The sequence below is a fragment of the Anomaloglossus baeobatrachus genome, chromosome 5 (genome assembly GCF_048569485.1).
Source record: "Anomaloglossus baeobatrachus isolate aAnoBae1 chromosome 5, aAnoBae1.hap1, whole genome shotgun sequence".
In the NCBI taxonomy this organism is placed as follows: Eukaryota; Metazoa; Chordata; class Amphibia; order Anura; family Aromobatidae; genus Anomaloglossus; species Anomaloglossus baeobatrachus.
In genome coordinates this window covers 307,568,081-307,583,301 of record NC_134357.1, presented here as the reverse complement: position 1 = coordinate 307,583,301, position 15,221 = coordinate 307,568,081, and the positions used below count along the sequence as shown (strand labels likewise).

Sequence of the window (15,221 nt, the reverse complement as noted above, 5' to 3'; positions counted from 1 at the left end):
CGAGGGGTGGGGGTGCGGGTGGCAGATCGCGGCAGAGGGCAGCGGCGGATCGGGAGGTGTGGGGGTGAGTGTGCGGGCAGCAGATACGAGGGGTGGGGGTGCGGGTGGCAGATCGCGGCAGAGGGCAGCAGCGGCGGCGGATCAGGAGGTGTGGGGGTGAGTGTGCGGGCAGCAGATACGAGGGGTGGGGGTGCGGGTGGCAGATCGCGGAGGGCGGCGGCGGATCGGGAGGTGTGGGGGTGAGTGTGCGGGCAGCAGATACGAGGGGTGGGGGTGCGGGTGGCAGATCGCGGCGGAGGGCAGCAGCGGCGGCGGATCGGGAGGTGTGGGCAGCAGATACGAGGGGTGAGGGTGCGGGTGGCAGATCGCGGCGGCGGATCGGGAGGCCGGTTTCATACAGTGCAATGGCAGCGCGGCAACTTCCGGGTCCCATGCTCCGGTCTCATAACAGCATGGGACCGGAGCTTGTCGCCCTGCCATTGCACTGTGTACACTCACTGTGCTGGCGTGCTGCAGGGACGATGACGGGGGCGGTCACCGGCAACAGGTCCACTGTGATTGGAGAAAAATCGGTCACAAGGCCGATCTCTCCAATCAGAGCTACTGGAGCTGGGGGAGGGTGATCCAGTGAGGTCACCCAGCTCCAGCCAATGGCCAGTGCTATAGCTGCACTGGCCAGGGCTGGATTTCAATGTTTCAGTCACTTTAAGTGGCTGGAACATTACAGTGCCTGTGATTGTTTGAGCGACGTTCGTCAGCCAATCACAGCCTCTGTAGGTCCGGGGAGGAGGCACCACCCCTCCTGAGGTCAGGTACAGGTCCCCTCCTCCCCGAATCTGCGGTTTATCCTAACTTTTCACAGTCACCGGAGGCTCCGGTGCCGCGATTACGCCATGACGGAAAGATCCGTCCTTGGTCGTTAAGGCCCAGGGCACCATGACGGATCTTTCCGTCCATGGTCATGAAGGGGTTAAAAGTAAAATTCCTGTGTTACAGTTATGTTTTTATCCTTACGGCTAGCGCCATTACATCAACGTAGAAAACAGGACAATAATGATTAACAAACAGCGTAAAATTTTGCAGATCAATTTTTTTTTAAGCTACTGCATCAATAGGGTCCGCTAACTGTTCTACAAATGTTTGATTCCTTGGACAAATGTCAGGAACTGTGAAGAGAACGGCGCAATAGAGTTACCAGATTAAAAACAAGGGAAAAAACCCCAAAACTTTAAAATTGCACTCACCTAGAAGTGTTGTGAAAGGTCACAACACCCAAATCGCTTAGTCACAGGAGGCGAAAGCAGCAGTCCCACAGGAATCGAGAGTCTTTTCAGGAAAGAACGGGGGTTATCGCCACGCTAATCACCAATGCCAGTAAGGGATTATTGATCCAGGGCCTTTATCGCATGAACATATACAAGTCTACGCGTTTAAGAGGTCCCTGGCCCCTTCCACAGGATAGTATATAACAGACATATAATATATATATATATATATATATATATATATATATATACACACATACATACATACATACATACATACATACATACATATACACACACACACGCAGGTATATTGTTCATGTCTGTTATATACTGTCCTGAAAAAGGGGGCAGAGACCCCTGAAACGCATAGACTTGTATATGTTCATGCAATAAAGGGCCTGGATCAATAATCCCTTACTAGCATTGGTGATTAGTGCGGCGATGATTCCCAGTCTTTCCTGAAAAGACTAATTTGTTGGACAGTGAGATTTCACTGATCTTCGGTCACTGACTGGTCTATCTTGAATTAAAAACTTCAGTACTCTTAAAAAGGGTTATTCTTATTATAGTAAATCGCTAAAATTGTGAAGTATGTTTAAAACTAAGTTTACAATTTACTTCTTAATAAAAATCCTCTCAGTTGCCAAGAATGAAGGAATTTTTTTTTGTACTGCTTGTGGATCCAGTCAGCTGTAGTGTCCCTGCACGCCTTCAATTCTACCGAGGCAAAGCACCCTTTTTTTTTTTCCAGATTTGCCGCACCATTTAGACAAGCTGCGATATGATTCCACTAGTCTGGTCTGTCAATCAGGAGCATACTGCTCCCCCTGTGAAGCAGGAAGCTGGGGATCCTTGTGTTCTGGAAAAACAAATCTTGACACAATCCCTTTAAGATGCGTCTTGCATATTAGAGGACAGTGCTTCCCATTATGAATGTTCACAATAAAATGCACTCTTCAGCAGTAAAGCATTCATAGAGACATTTAGCACATTAACCAAGCAGCCACCTTTCATGGCCTACTTTCTCAATCCTTGATGTGTGCTTAAGGTGTCCATGAATGTTTTATTGTTGAGAAAGTCCAATATATTTTGAACATTCATAATGAACAGCCTGAAGCAAGTGAATATATTGGAAGACAAATGAGGATGACATTTCCAGGAGGGATTTTCCGGTCGTTGATTCCTATATTATTCCCAATTACCCTTACCCGGTATCAATAATACACGGACACTGCTTGCGACTTAGTAAAAAATGGCCACAGCAGCCCTTTATTGCCTATTGTTTACACACTAACACAAGGGGGCGCCCTCCAACGGGCGTCCCCAACATTTAACAATAGGTAATACCATAATAATAATAATAATAATAATAATAATAATACAGTACGTAATACAATACGTAACCCTGTGTAGGCCCGGTCCAGAAACCACCTTCCACCACCAAAACATGATCCCTGGCCGCAACACACACCGGGCTGGAGATGAGGTATGAATCACCTATGGATCAATACCCCCCACCTTGCAGGACCCATGCCTGCAAGATCCTTGTAACCGAAGCCACTATATCCTACAAGTGACTCTCCAATCAAATAACATTATCCGTTAAACCGCCTCTGGACCAGACCTACCCCCGCCATAAGTCCGGTCCAGAAGCCATACTCCACCACCAGAACACAATCCCTGGCCGCAACACACCGACCCAGAGATACGAGGCATTAATCACCTACGGATCAATACCCCAACCTTGCAGGACCCCATGCCTGCAAGATCCCTGTAACCAAAGCCACTATATCCTACAAGTGACCCTTCAAATCACACAACCGTCAGAAACACGATCCCTGGCCGCAACACACCGACCCAGAGATGGGGGCATTAATCACCTACGGATTAAAACCCCCCCAAGTAGCATCAAGTATCAACCATGTCTCAAAACCTTACATTCCTCTTTACCTCCAACTCAATATTATCCCCGGCTGCAACCTCCAGCCCAGAGATATGAGGCATCAATCACCTACGGATCAATCCCCCATGTGCATAACAGTAACTGTGACCTCAAAAACCTTAAAGCCCGTTAGCGACTTTAATCCAACAACATCCCCGGCTGCAACCAGCCCAGAGATAAGAGGTATTAATCACCTACGGATCAAAACCCCTATGCCTTGCAGAACCACGTGCTTGCACTGCACTTGGATCCAGAACCATGACCCCAACCAGTGACTCCTCCTGCGATTACCATTTCACCAAAATGGATCACTGACCATAACAATGGTCCCATATTTAAATGAGGTAAAAGTCACCAAAGGAGTAATACCCTTACCCAAACCAAAAACTCCCGTACTTTCAATTACCTATCACCTGGGGCACTATAGCCACCTGTGACTCCCTGGCAACCATCAACTCCTTAATATATAATCCTTGGCAACAACCCTGACCCATATATAAGGCATTGATCACCAACGGAGCAATACCTCCTCCCTGAAGACAACCTTGTACCTGCAGCTCACCAGTAACCGGAGCCACTGTACCTTCCCCAGTGGCTCTCCATCCAAACACCAGTAACAATTAGAGCTCCTCTGGACCAGACCTACCCCCGCTGCTGTGACAAAGGACATAATCTCCATTATTTATGCTGACCATACACATATACATCATACACATCATATACATATACATATATTCCCACATTACCCCCATCTTATTCACCCACTTACAAGAATCCCAAATGACAATATACATCACAATCCACATAGAAATCTCTTTTGTTTCGTTTTTTTTTTTTTTTTTTTATTATTTTATACACGACACTTCCTCTAATCCTTTTTCTCATTTTTTTTTTTTTTTTTTTTTTGTTGTAATGGCTCTAAAAATTGAATAATTATCCATGCATATAAACACACCAATAATAACAATACACAATAGAAGGGAGGGTGGGTGGGAAGCTGTCATCCAGGAAATGCAAGAGGAGATAATTGACTCCCACCTCCTATTATATACACCATAAAGCTCCCTCCTTTCCTTCCACCACACTCCACCCCCTAACCAATCACCTTCTTTTCCTCATTCCTAAACGAACCAACACTGTTTAACCCCATCAACTCCCTACCCTCCAGGCTGTCATGTCGCCCCTACACCCTATGGGTTCCATGGCTTTCTTGACATTTCCAGGAGGGATTTTCCGGTCGTTGATTCCTATATTATTCCCAATTACCCTTACCCGGTATCAATAATACACGGACACTGCTTGAGACTTGGTAAAAAATGGCCACAGCAGCCCTTTATTGCCTATTGTTTACACACTAACACAAGGGGGCGCCGTCCAACGGGCGTCCCCAACATTTAATAGGTAATACCATAATAATAATAATAATAATAATAATAATAATAATAATACAGTACGTAATACAATACGTAACCCTGGGTAGGCCCGGTCCAGAAACCACCTTCCACCACCAAAACATGATCCCTGGCCGCAACACACACCGGGCCGGAGATGAGGTATGAATCACCTACGGATCAATACCCCCCACCTTGCAGGACCCATGCCTGCAAGATCCTTGTAACCGGAGCCACTATATCCTACAAGTGACTCTCCAATCAAATAACATTATCCGTTAAACCGCCTCTGGACCAGACCTACCCCCGCCACAGAACAGGCCACGTGACACCTTGCGTGGCCTGGACCCCCACACACCCAACGCTTGCTCCCCCAACTTGCAAGCCAAACCAACCATTAAAACCTTTCCATCTATCACTTAAACTCTGAGCATCCCATATATGCACCATCCAGCGTACCCAGTCCACCTTACTGCACCGCACTCCCCTGATCCTTGGTGGCAGGAGCCACCGGGTCCCTCTGACGGCCACTCAGGCCCACCATGCCACAAGCTCCCAAACTATACCGGAATCCACACCATGCCCCGCTGGCCTTATTATAACCAATTAAATGCAGTACCGACTGTACCATCGTCCTCCCCAGTACCGACCAAAGAACCACTGTACAGTCACCCTGTACAGTCAGTCCTCCTCCTGTCTCTAGCTGAATTAAACCACCACTGGGGTTGAGATACAACAGGATGACACTCACACTGCTTATGCTACTGGGTCACTTCGCACCCCAAACCTAGTTCTCCCAGGAAACCGCTAAAGTGAAACCCCGCTGTAAAACGACTGCAATCCATAGCCTTGAAATTTCCCCTACAGCTGACCTTGCAGCTTCCCCAGAGCCAAATATCACTACTGGTCTCCCCTGACCGATTTATTCCGCCATCACACCCTCTGACAACAACAGAGGCTCGAGCTGTCTTCCCCAGAAAATCCCAAAATCTTCCCACATACTCAACTACCACACTAATGGACCTTCTTCATCCGAAATCAGGCCCACTTAATTTCAACGAGGCCCACACGGCCTAACGGAACCATGCTCCACCCCAAAATTAACACGGCCTCAAAAAACAAAACAACCGCAACCATCGCCCTGTACCCCTTACTGAGTCGAAGATATTGAAGCATTACCTTCAATCCCAAGGTCCCCAACAACACCTCCAACCATAATGCATAGTCTGCTTGCCTCTGCAAACTGGACCACGACAAGCTCCCTGTACTACAATGCCCACCGGAAAATTGCAGCCACACCACTGGCCCGATTGACTCCATATGCAACTATGGGCATCAGGAGACACAACTTTACCAAACACCATGTCCGGGCCTTTCGATCTCAAGGAAAACCTTGGGACACGCAACCCCCTTTGAGCTCTCATATTACACCCCAAGATAAATTAAAACCTTGGCCACACCATAGTATCCGCTCAAAGCCGACCACCGTGGGGCGTACCACCATTTTCCCGTAACGCACAACTGCACCTTCAAACCAAATACCTTCGTGCCGTGAGACCGGAGCACCACGACTCCCTAAGCAAACCCTTACCCAGATGCCCATACCTACCACCGGGCCAAGCATTCCTTTTTTTTTTTTTTAAATTGTATATGAATATTAAATAGACTCCACCAGCCCACAGATGCCAGGAGTCCACCCATGCAAAACACCCAATAATACCAGATGGCCCTAAGCTATCCGACTTACACTCTATGCACCAAAAGTACCCAATCCTCTAGTCCAAACCATAACTTGCATAGTCCCCACCCGTAATCACGGCTGTCCGAAGAACTCCATTATTCCATCCGCAGCCCACCATTGCTGATTAACCGAGTTCACCCACAGCAGCCCAAAGCTGCCCAGCACCTACATTGACACCAATTCAGTCACGCTGGCCTCATCCAATAAGAACCACCATGCATCAGAAGATTAATAATGAAACACCCCAGCAAACCTTCAATAACTGCGCCGTCTCACCCGCTCACATGTGCCGCAATCATCAGCCCCTTAACCAAGTCTCACAAGACCTAAACTGCGGTAAACGCCGAACCTCGCGATCCCCAACCTGCAACTGTAACCACCGGACCTGACGCCACCTGCACCCTCACAACCCCGCTGCCATGAGACCACCCCGTCCGTAACTCTGCCCCTGGCCTCCAGAACAACCAACCGACCTATGAACTAACCACATGCTCCAAACCCCCCCAGCTGCTACCCATATCTCCAGACACTACTCCACTACAGCGACTGTCCCCCCACCACTACAAAAAGGCTGAAACTTAAATTGATTACCGCGCCAGGCTGCCTCCAGAGGACGCCCTCAGATCAGCCGTCACCGTCCTTTTCGCCAGTCGTCCGTCGCTGATCCCGGGACAGTCCCTCAAGCTGCAGGCACCGAATGCCCGCCGGGTTCGCTCCCTGACGCTAGGAGCACCGTGTCCACATGCCCTGTTTGGGCCGATTGTCGCCTCCACAATGCTGGGCGCTCCCCTCCTGGGGAAAGCCGCTACTGATGAGAGCTGCACCCTTGTCCCAATGCCTGCTCCAGGATAGACAGCAGGCCTCCTGTCTCCTCCTCGTCGCCACCTGCTGCGCCCAGTCCTCCGGTCCCGATGATCCAGCCACACAGGTGAGGTGACCCTGCAGGCGCCTCCTGTCTCATCCTCGCCGCCGCCTACTGCGCCCAGTCCTCCGGTCCCGATAATCCAGCCACACAGGTGAGGTGACCCTGCAGGCGCCTCCTGTCTCCTCCTCGCCGCCGCCTTCTGCGCCCAGTCCTCCGGTCCCAATAATCCAAGCCACACAGGTGAGGTGACCCTGTAGGCAGCCATCCTCCGCCCCCCCGCGGAGGGGGTGTTGTCCATCCACCGCCGCTGGGCGCGCTCCCTGCCGGGAGCGGCCGCATCGCTCAAAAAATCCAGCCTGAGGCCTCACACCGGAAGTAGGCCCCCGGGCTGGACACGCCCCCTTTTCGGCCGTCGCGGCCTTGCAGGAGATTCCTCCCGACAGCCAGAGCGGGCGCTGCAAGCTACAGCTGCCCACCCAGCTGCGGAGGGTCCCCACGGGAGTGGGGGCTCTCACATTGTCCTCCTCACCCCCACCTTCCCCAAAAGACCCCGGCGAGTCCTGAAACTGCCAGCACTACAGCAAAGAGGGGGGGGGGGAGGGGAAGGTGCCTAGGAGACACCCAGGCAGCCTGGGTGTAGGACTGCACTACCTGGGCGCCCTGCACCGCCATGCTGACCAGATCCGAGGATTCCTCAGGACATCATGATGGAGGTTCCCCAGCCCGTCCAAGCTGCAGATCTGCGATGTCCGGATCCATCATGCTGGATGTCATGATGGAAGTTCCCCAGCCCATCCAAGCTGTCATCCAGGAAATGCAAGAGGAGATAATTGACTCCCACCTCCTATTATATACACCATAAAGCTCCCTCCTTTCCTTCCACCACACTCCACCCCCTAACCAATCACCTTCTTTTCCTCATTCCTAAACGAACCAACACTGTTTAACCCCATCAACTCCCTACCCTCCAGGCTGTCATGTCGCCCCTACACCCTATGGGTTCCATGGCTTTCTTTCTAATTGTATATAATCTTCTCTATAGTAAAATATGTGCAAATCTTGAAGACTGTTGAATTGGCCTGCCGTGGTTGCTGGAAGAACCCATTCATAGACAAACATTCTTTCTCAGCTATAAACTTTTAAATATATGGATTTCAGATAGCCAAGAAATGAAGAATATGGTTATCAAATTAATCTTACATTTTAGGGTGTGAAACTCTTCAAAGGCTATTGCTATACAGAAGATAAAGGATCTCATAACTCCATCTCATTCAGGGATACCACTATGGGAAAGCCCATAATATCTAGAGGTGGTTAAGACCCAATCTGTGACTTCTCTACATCACATGAGAGAACTGTAATTTACTGGGATGCCTCCAGGGCTCCTCTCCCTCTTTATGAAGACAGGGTGGATGCCTTGATGTTCTACTGAATGGTACACCGCGTGCATCCGAGTTGGATGACTTATACGGGTTGGGTGGAAAATGACATTATGAGATGCATTATATAAAGTAAGGCCACATGAAATTTAATATAATGAGCCGAAGGAATCAAGCTCAGCCAGGATACTGATTATATTAGTAAAATTGCAGTTTATGGAAAGACTAGAAGGTGGCCCGATTCTACGCATCGGGTATTCTAGAATTTACGTATTGTGTAGTTCATGTATGATTTTTGTTTATATATATATATATATATAGATGTTGTTGTGTGTAGTTACCAAGTGTTTGTGTAGGGCGCTGTACATGTTCTAAGTGTCGCGGGGGGTGAGAGCGGTGTTGTATGTGTGTTGCGTGTGTTGCGTTGTTTGTGGAGCGCTGTGTGTCTGTAGCGTTGTGTGTGTGTGTGTGTTGTGCGGTTTGTGTGTGTGTGGTGTGTTTTGGGGGGAGGTATGTTTTGAGCAATGTGTGTGTGCAGCATGTGCGTATATTTGTGTGTGCAGCGTTGTCTGTGTGTGTGGGTGTCTGTGTAGGGCGTTGTTTGTGATTCCTAGTGTGTGTGTGTGTGTGTTGTGCAGTGCGCGTGTGTGTGTGTGTGTTGGGGGGAGGTGTGCACCTCCCATCGTGCTCCATCCCCCATGCTGCGCACCCCCCATCGTGCTGCATCCCCCATGCTGCGCACTCCCAAACGTGCTCCATCCGCCATGCTGCGCACTCCCAAACGTGGTCCATCCGCCATGCTGCGCACTCCCAAACGTGCTCCATCCGGCATGCTGCGCACTCCCAAACGTGCTCCATCCGCCATGCTGCGCACTCCCAAACGTGCTCCATCCGCCATGCTGCGCACTCCCAAACGTGCTCCATCCGCCATACTGCGCACTCCCCATCGTGCACCATCCGGCATGCTGCGCACTCCCAAACGTGCTCCATCCGTCATGCTGCGCACTCCCAAACGTGCTCCATCCGTCATGCTGCGCACTCCCAAACGTGCTCCATCCGCCATGCTGCGCACTCCCAAACGTGCTCCATCCGCCATGCTGCGCACCCCCCATCATGCTCCATCCGCTTGGGAGTGCGCAGCATGCCGGATGGTGCACGATGGGGAGTGCGCAGCATGGCGGATGGAGCACGTTTGGGAGTGCGCAGCATGGCGGATGGACCACGTTTGGGAGTGCGCAGCATGGTGGATGGACCACGTTTGGGAGTGCGCAGCATGGCGGATGGACCACGTTTGGGAGTGTGCAGCATGGCGGATGGAGCACGTTTGGGAGTGCGCAGCATGGGGGATGCAGCACGATGGGGAGTGCGCAGTATGGCGGATGGAGCACGTTTGCTCAGCCTCTCTCCTTCCAGCCTCCCTCAGCATCAGCCTCCCCCTCCCAGCCTTCCCCAAGATCAGCCTCTCTGCTCCCAGCCTCCTCCAGCACGCCGTGCTCCTCTGCCGACACTCACCCACACCCGATCGCATCCACTCACACACACAACCGATCGCATCCACTCACACACACAACCGATCGCATCCACTCACACACACAACCGATCGCATCCACTCACACACACCCGATCGCATACACTCGCATACACTCACACACACAGACACTGACGATATTGCACATACGCGCTGATACTCACAACATCCGGGGATATCACATGCTTCTGGCCATGTGATCCTCCGTCAGGTCCTGGAAGCTCACAGCACAATATCGCCGCCGAGAAGCAAGCGATATCCCAGGATGTTGTGAGTATTTGGATGCGATGTGATGTGTGAGGTATGTGTGAGTGTGATCTGATTTGTGTGTGTGCTGTTATGTTATGTATGTTCCGCAGCTGCAGGACCTTGATGTGTGGATGCGATGTGATGTATGTGTGAGGTGTGTGTGAGAGTGAGTGTGAGCCGGTGTACACTGGTAACTATGATACACATCGGGTAACTAAGGGACCTTAGTTACCCGATGTGTATAATGGTTACCAGCTTTCACGGCCTCCGTTAAGATCCCAGCATCGCAAGGTTATGTGTGGCGCTGCCGGGATCCTGACGGAGCCGGTGTAGAAGCAAGCGATATCCCAGCATGTTGTGATGTGTGAGGTGTGTGTGGATGTGATGTGTGGATGTGATGTGTGAGGTGTGTGTGAGAGTGAGTGTGATCTGATGTGTGTGTGTACTCACCTGGGAATCGGAGCCCCGTGTCAGTTAGGCCAGAGCGAGCGTGCATTGCGTGAGGGGGGCGGGGCCTGCAGAGAGCCGGGGCGAGAGGCCAATCCGTGTGGGGGGGCGGGGCCATGGCGAGCCCAGCGGCCAATCAGCTTTGTGTCACCGTAAGGACACAATTTCGGAGCATGACAGACAGACAGACAGACAGACAGACAGACAGACAGACAGACAGACAGACAGACAGACAGACAGACAGACAGACAGACAGAATAAGGCAATTATATATATATAGATACACAAGTTTATTGTGAATTGAAAATCAAAAAAGATGTTTAAATAAACTCTGAGGTGGGCCATGTCAGGGGTGTAATATTGCATACTTTGAATCAATGAGGGAGTGGCCCAAAATTCTAAAATATTATGTGGCATCATTCACAGGTACACTAGGAATTTCAAGATACTTAGTGGGTTGACATAGAAGCCAATGCTTTTCCAGATTTCCGACTGGACTTCCTCCCTATTCCTCTTCAACTATGTTTGGCCTTAAGGCCGCTTTACACGCTGCGATATCGTTATTGATATCGCTAGCGTGTGTACCCGCCCCCATCGTTTGTGCGTCACGGGCAAATCACTGCCCGTGGCGCACAAAATCGCGCTGACCCGTCAACACTACTTACCTGCCTAGCGACGTCGCTGTGACCGGCGAACCGCCTCCTTTCTAAGGGGGCGGTTCATTCAACGTCACAGCGACATCACTAAGCGGCCGCCCAATCGAAGCGGAGATGAGCGGGGACGTAACATCCCGCCCACCTCCTGCCTTCCGCAATGCCGGAGGATGCAGGTAAGGAGATGTTCGTCGCTCCTGCGGTGTCACACATAGCGATGTGTGATGCCGCAGGAACAAGGAACAACATCGTACGTGCAGCAGCAACGATAATTGGGAATAGGGGAGCATGTAATTAGATTAGCGATTTTGTACGTGTTTGCGACGATTTTCGATCGCACTTAGGTGTCACACGCAACGACATCGCTAAAGCGGCCGGATGTGCGTCATGAATTCCGTGACCCCCAACGACATCGCTTTAGCAATATTGCAGTGTGTAAAGCGGCCTTTAGATCGTTGGTGGAAGTCAATTGGAAAATCGGTACTTGATTGAACGTTCTTTCATAAGTGTGGTAATAAAAAGGGACTATGTACAATTAATGGTGGAAAAGCCCAAATATTTGTAGATTCTGAATCCACATTAAGATGCAGGTATTCCGAATATATCTGAGAATTGTAAATAGTTACAAAAACAGCATAGCTATCTCCCTGCTTCTGTCAACTGCTATGGAAGTTATGAAGATCGCATTAGCACTATCTGCTTGATTATCAAAAGGTAGACTGCATTATGTAAACAATCACAAGTAGACCTTTAGGCTATGTGCGCACGTTGCGTTCTCTGCAGTGCGGAAAAGAACGCACCCTCTGGCAGACTGGATACTGCGTTTATAAAATAAAATGCATCTACACGCATGCATTTTGGATGCTTTTTCCATGCATTTTTGACAGTGCGTTCCCCCGGCAATTCAGCTCTGGTACATGCCGGATGACAGCCAACACAGACAGTCGCGCGATGAGAATGAACTCGGGTGAACTGCACCCAAGTTCATTGTCATACTGCAGCTCTCTGTGCGTGGCGTCCCGATCATCATCTTCACCGCACACATGCCGACATTACCGCCGACATCCCCGCACACGTCCCGACATTACCGCCGACATCACCGCATACATAATCACCACACACACACACACTACCCCAGTGACGTCCCCGCTGACAGCGCGATTCACTTCAGTTGCTGCGTGGAGCTCACTGGAGCGGCTGTGTTCTACGGCCGCTCCTGTCAGCTTTATGTAGCAGAGCTGGATGCGTTGCGGGACCTCTGGATTACGCCGGACCTGGAGGGGTATTTGGGGATTTTAATAAAGTGGTGAAAGAGGGTGGGTATTTTTGTCTTTTATTCCAAATAAAGGATTTTTTCGGGTGTATGTGTTCATTTACTTTCACTTACAGGTTAATTATGGAAGGTATCTCGGGGAGTTGCCTGTCATGATTAACCTAGGACTTAGTGGCAGCTATGGGCTGCTGCCATTAACCCCTTATTACCCCGATTGCCACCGCACCAGGGTAATTCGAGATGAGCCGGGTAAAGTCCCGGGACTGTCGCATGTAATGGATGCGGCAATTCCAGGCGGCTCCTGGCTGATATCGTTAGGCTGGGGAACTCCCCATAACGTGGCGCTCCCCATCCTGAGAATACCAGGCTTCAGCCATGTGGCTTTATCTTGGCTGGTATCAAAATTGGGGGGGGGGGACAGCACGTCGTTATTTTTTTTTAATTATTTATCTGTTTATTTTACTGCACGATATAGACCCGCCCACCTGCAGCTGTGATTGGTTGCAGTGAGACATCCAAAACGCTGCATTTACAACCGCAGCGTGTGCATTGATTTTTCGGCTCGCTCATAGACTTTGCTGGGGAAGCTGAACGCATGCAGTTACACTGCAGTTCAGCGGGAAAAAAAAAAAAAAAAAAGCAACGTGCGCACATAGCCTTATTCCCATCTCAGACAAAAACTGCCCAAGATAGGGAATACCCCTTTAAAAGAGAACATTTCACTGTTTTTTTTTTGTTATATAAACTAAGTACCTCCTGATTGGTACTGCTCCATTGAGTCTGGAACAGGTTTAATTTTTCTGCTGTGCTCCTCCATTCCAAAATTATGACGCTCAGTGCTAGAGCGCCCAACATGTAAATTTTCCATTCAATCCACTCAGCGTACACATCATAACTTCTCTGTGGGTGTTTGATTTTTCCTTTCCCATCGCTTTGGCCAATCAAAAGTCCACAGAGAAGGTCTTAGCTGCATCTTGGCTCAGTGTGTTCTCACTCCGCAGTTACTGTGCCCCTTACTGATTTTACTACTTATTTTAGGCCTTGAACACAGCAGCATAAATTCTGTGGTACATGCCTAGTTGACTGAAGTGAAAATGTGAATATTGGGCCCCCCATTATTACCCGGGGCCATACCTTTGGAATGGAGAGGCACAGAAATAAAAGATTACCTTTCCAGAATCCGTGCAACAGTGCCAATTAGATGAAGCTGTCTAATTAGATTAAAAATATCCAGTGAACTGTCCTCTTTAAAGCGCCACACCAGCGTATTTGTTTTTCAGCTCTTTAATGGTGATATTAATCTAAAGTCCCCGCCACTAGTTACATACTCATCCTGTGGTGTCTTCACCTTTTACAGGCGCAACTCTGGTCCTGAGGCACTCTATTATCATAACAAACTTTTTACTGGCCGGAAGTCAAAAGAAGTTACATACAAGTTCTCAATGCAAGTCTATGAGAGCCAGAATGAGGCTCTTATAGACTTGTATTGAAGATAACCTTCGGTTAACTTGGAGCAGCTGGCAGGTCACAAACAGCTAGAGACTGACGAGCAGCAGTGACAGAAAATGAAGACGTTGGAGGGTTAATATAAGAGAAGGATACAGAGGACGTAGACTCCATCAGTCAAATAGGAAAAAAAACAAACAAAAAAAAAAAAAAAAAAACACAAAACACGCTGGAGTAATGCTTTACAAGGTGTGCTTCCATCTTGGCCATTTTCTGCTTGTTATGGGAATAAAGATCTATTTTTGGCTGTCAAAGATGGGCAGCATAGAGTAAAAAATTCCATGAATGGCACTTCCTAATGCTTAAAGCATACCAGGTCGTTGAGTATATGCTCTCATTGCCTCTTCCCCTTCTCTGTCCTATCCTCCTTATTTTCAAGTGTTTAAATATTTAACCCAGAGATCCAACAGAGGAGCGGTATATTGAGTCGGCCAGCTAGTTATCTTGATTGAGTTATCCATTTGCCTTTTTGCTATTAAAAAATGGGCTAAACTACAAATTTTCTAAATATTCTGTAATTACGTTTGAAGGGTTGACTTTGCCAGAACGTTTCACATTGATGAGCATGAGATCATCACTGGATGAGAAGTCTTGCCTGTTGGTCATTACAAACCTACATTTCATCTATGTAGTGTAGTCTAAGACCGAAAACTCCTTCAAAACATGGTAGTATATTAAGCAGCAATCAATGATACTAGCCCTAACACTTCATGAGTGTGCGCAAAATGTATGAAGTCTCCATATGTAACAAAGTCTTCAACAAGTCACAAGCATTGTCAAATAAAAAAAAAAAAAAAGTCTTTATTTTAGACCAGTTTAGGAGATTTTATACAAATGCTTGCATTCCAGAGAAACCGGATAACAAAAAAGGACACTCACCTGTATATCTTCCAGCAGTTTCTGCTTCCTACGCTGGATGTTCTCCAGTTCCTCTCTCTCCTGAGGCGTCAAATCACTGGGCACTAGAGAAAGAATATCA

General features: G+C 49.0%; 1 protein-coding gene across 1 annotated transcript in view; it reads right to left on the bottom strand.

The window, feature by feature from the left end:
- CYTH1 (cytohesin 1) overlaps window positions 1–15,221 on the bottom strand; it is a 65,226-nt gene that overhangs the window by 31,327 nt on the left and 18,678 nt on the right. The window contains exon 2 of the mRNA XM_075347512.1: window positions 15,122–15,204. Coding sequence (XP_075203627.1) covers window positions 15,122–15,204 — 83 coding nt within the window. The remainder of the gene's footprint in view (window positions 1–15,121; window positions 15,205–15,221) is intronic.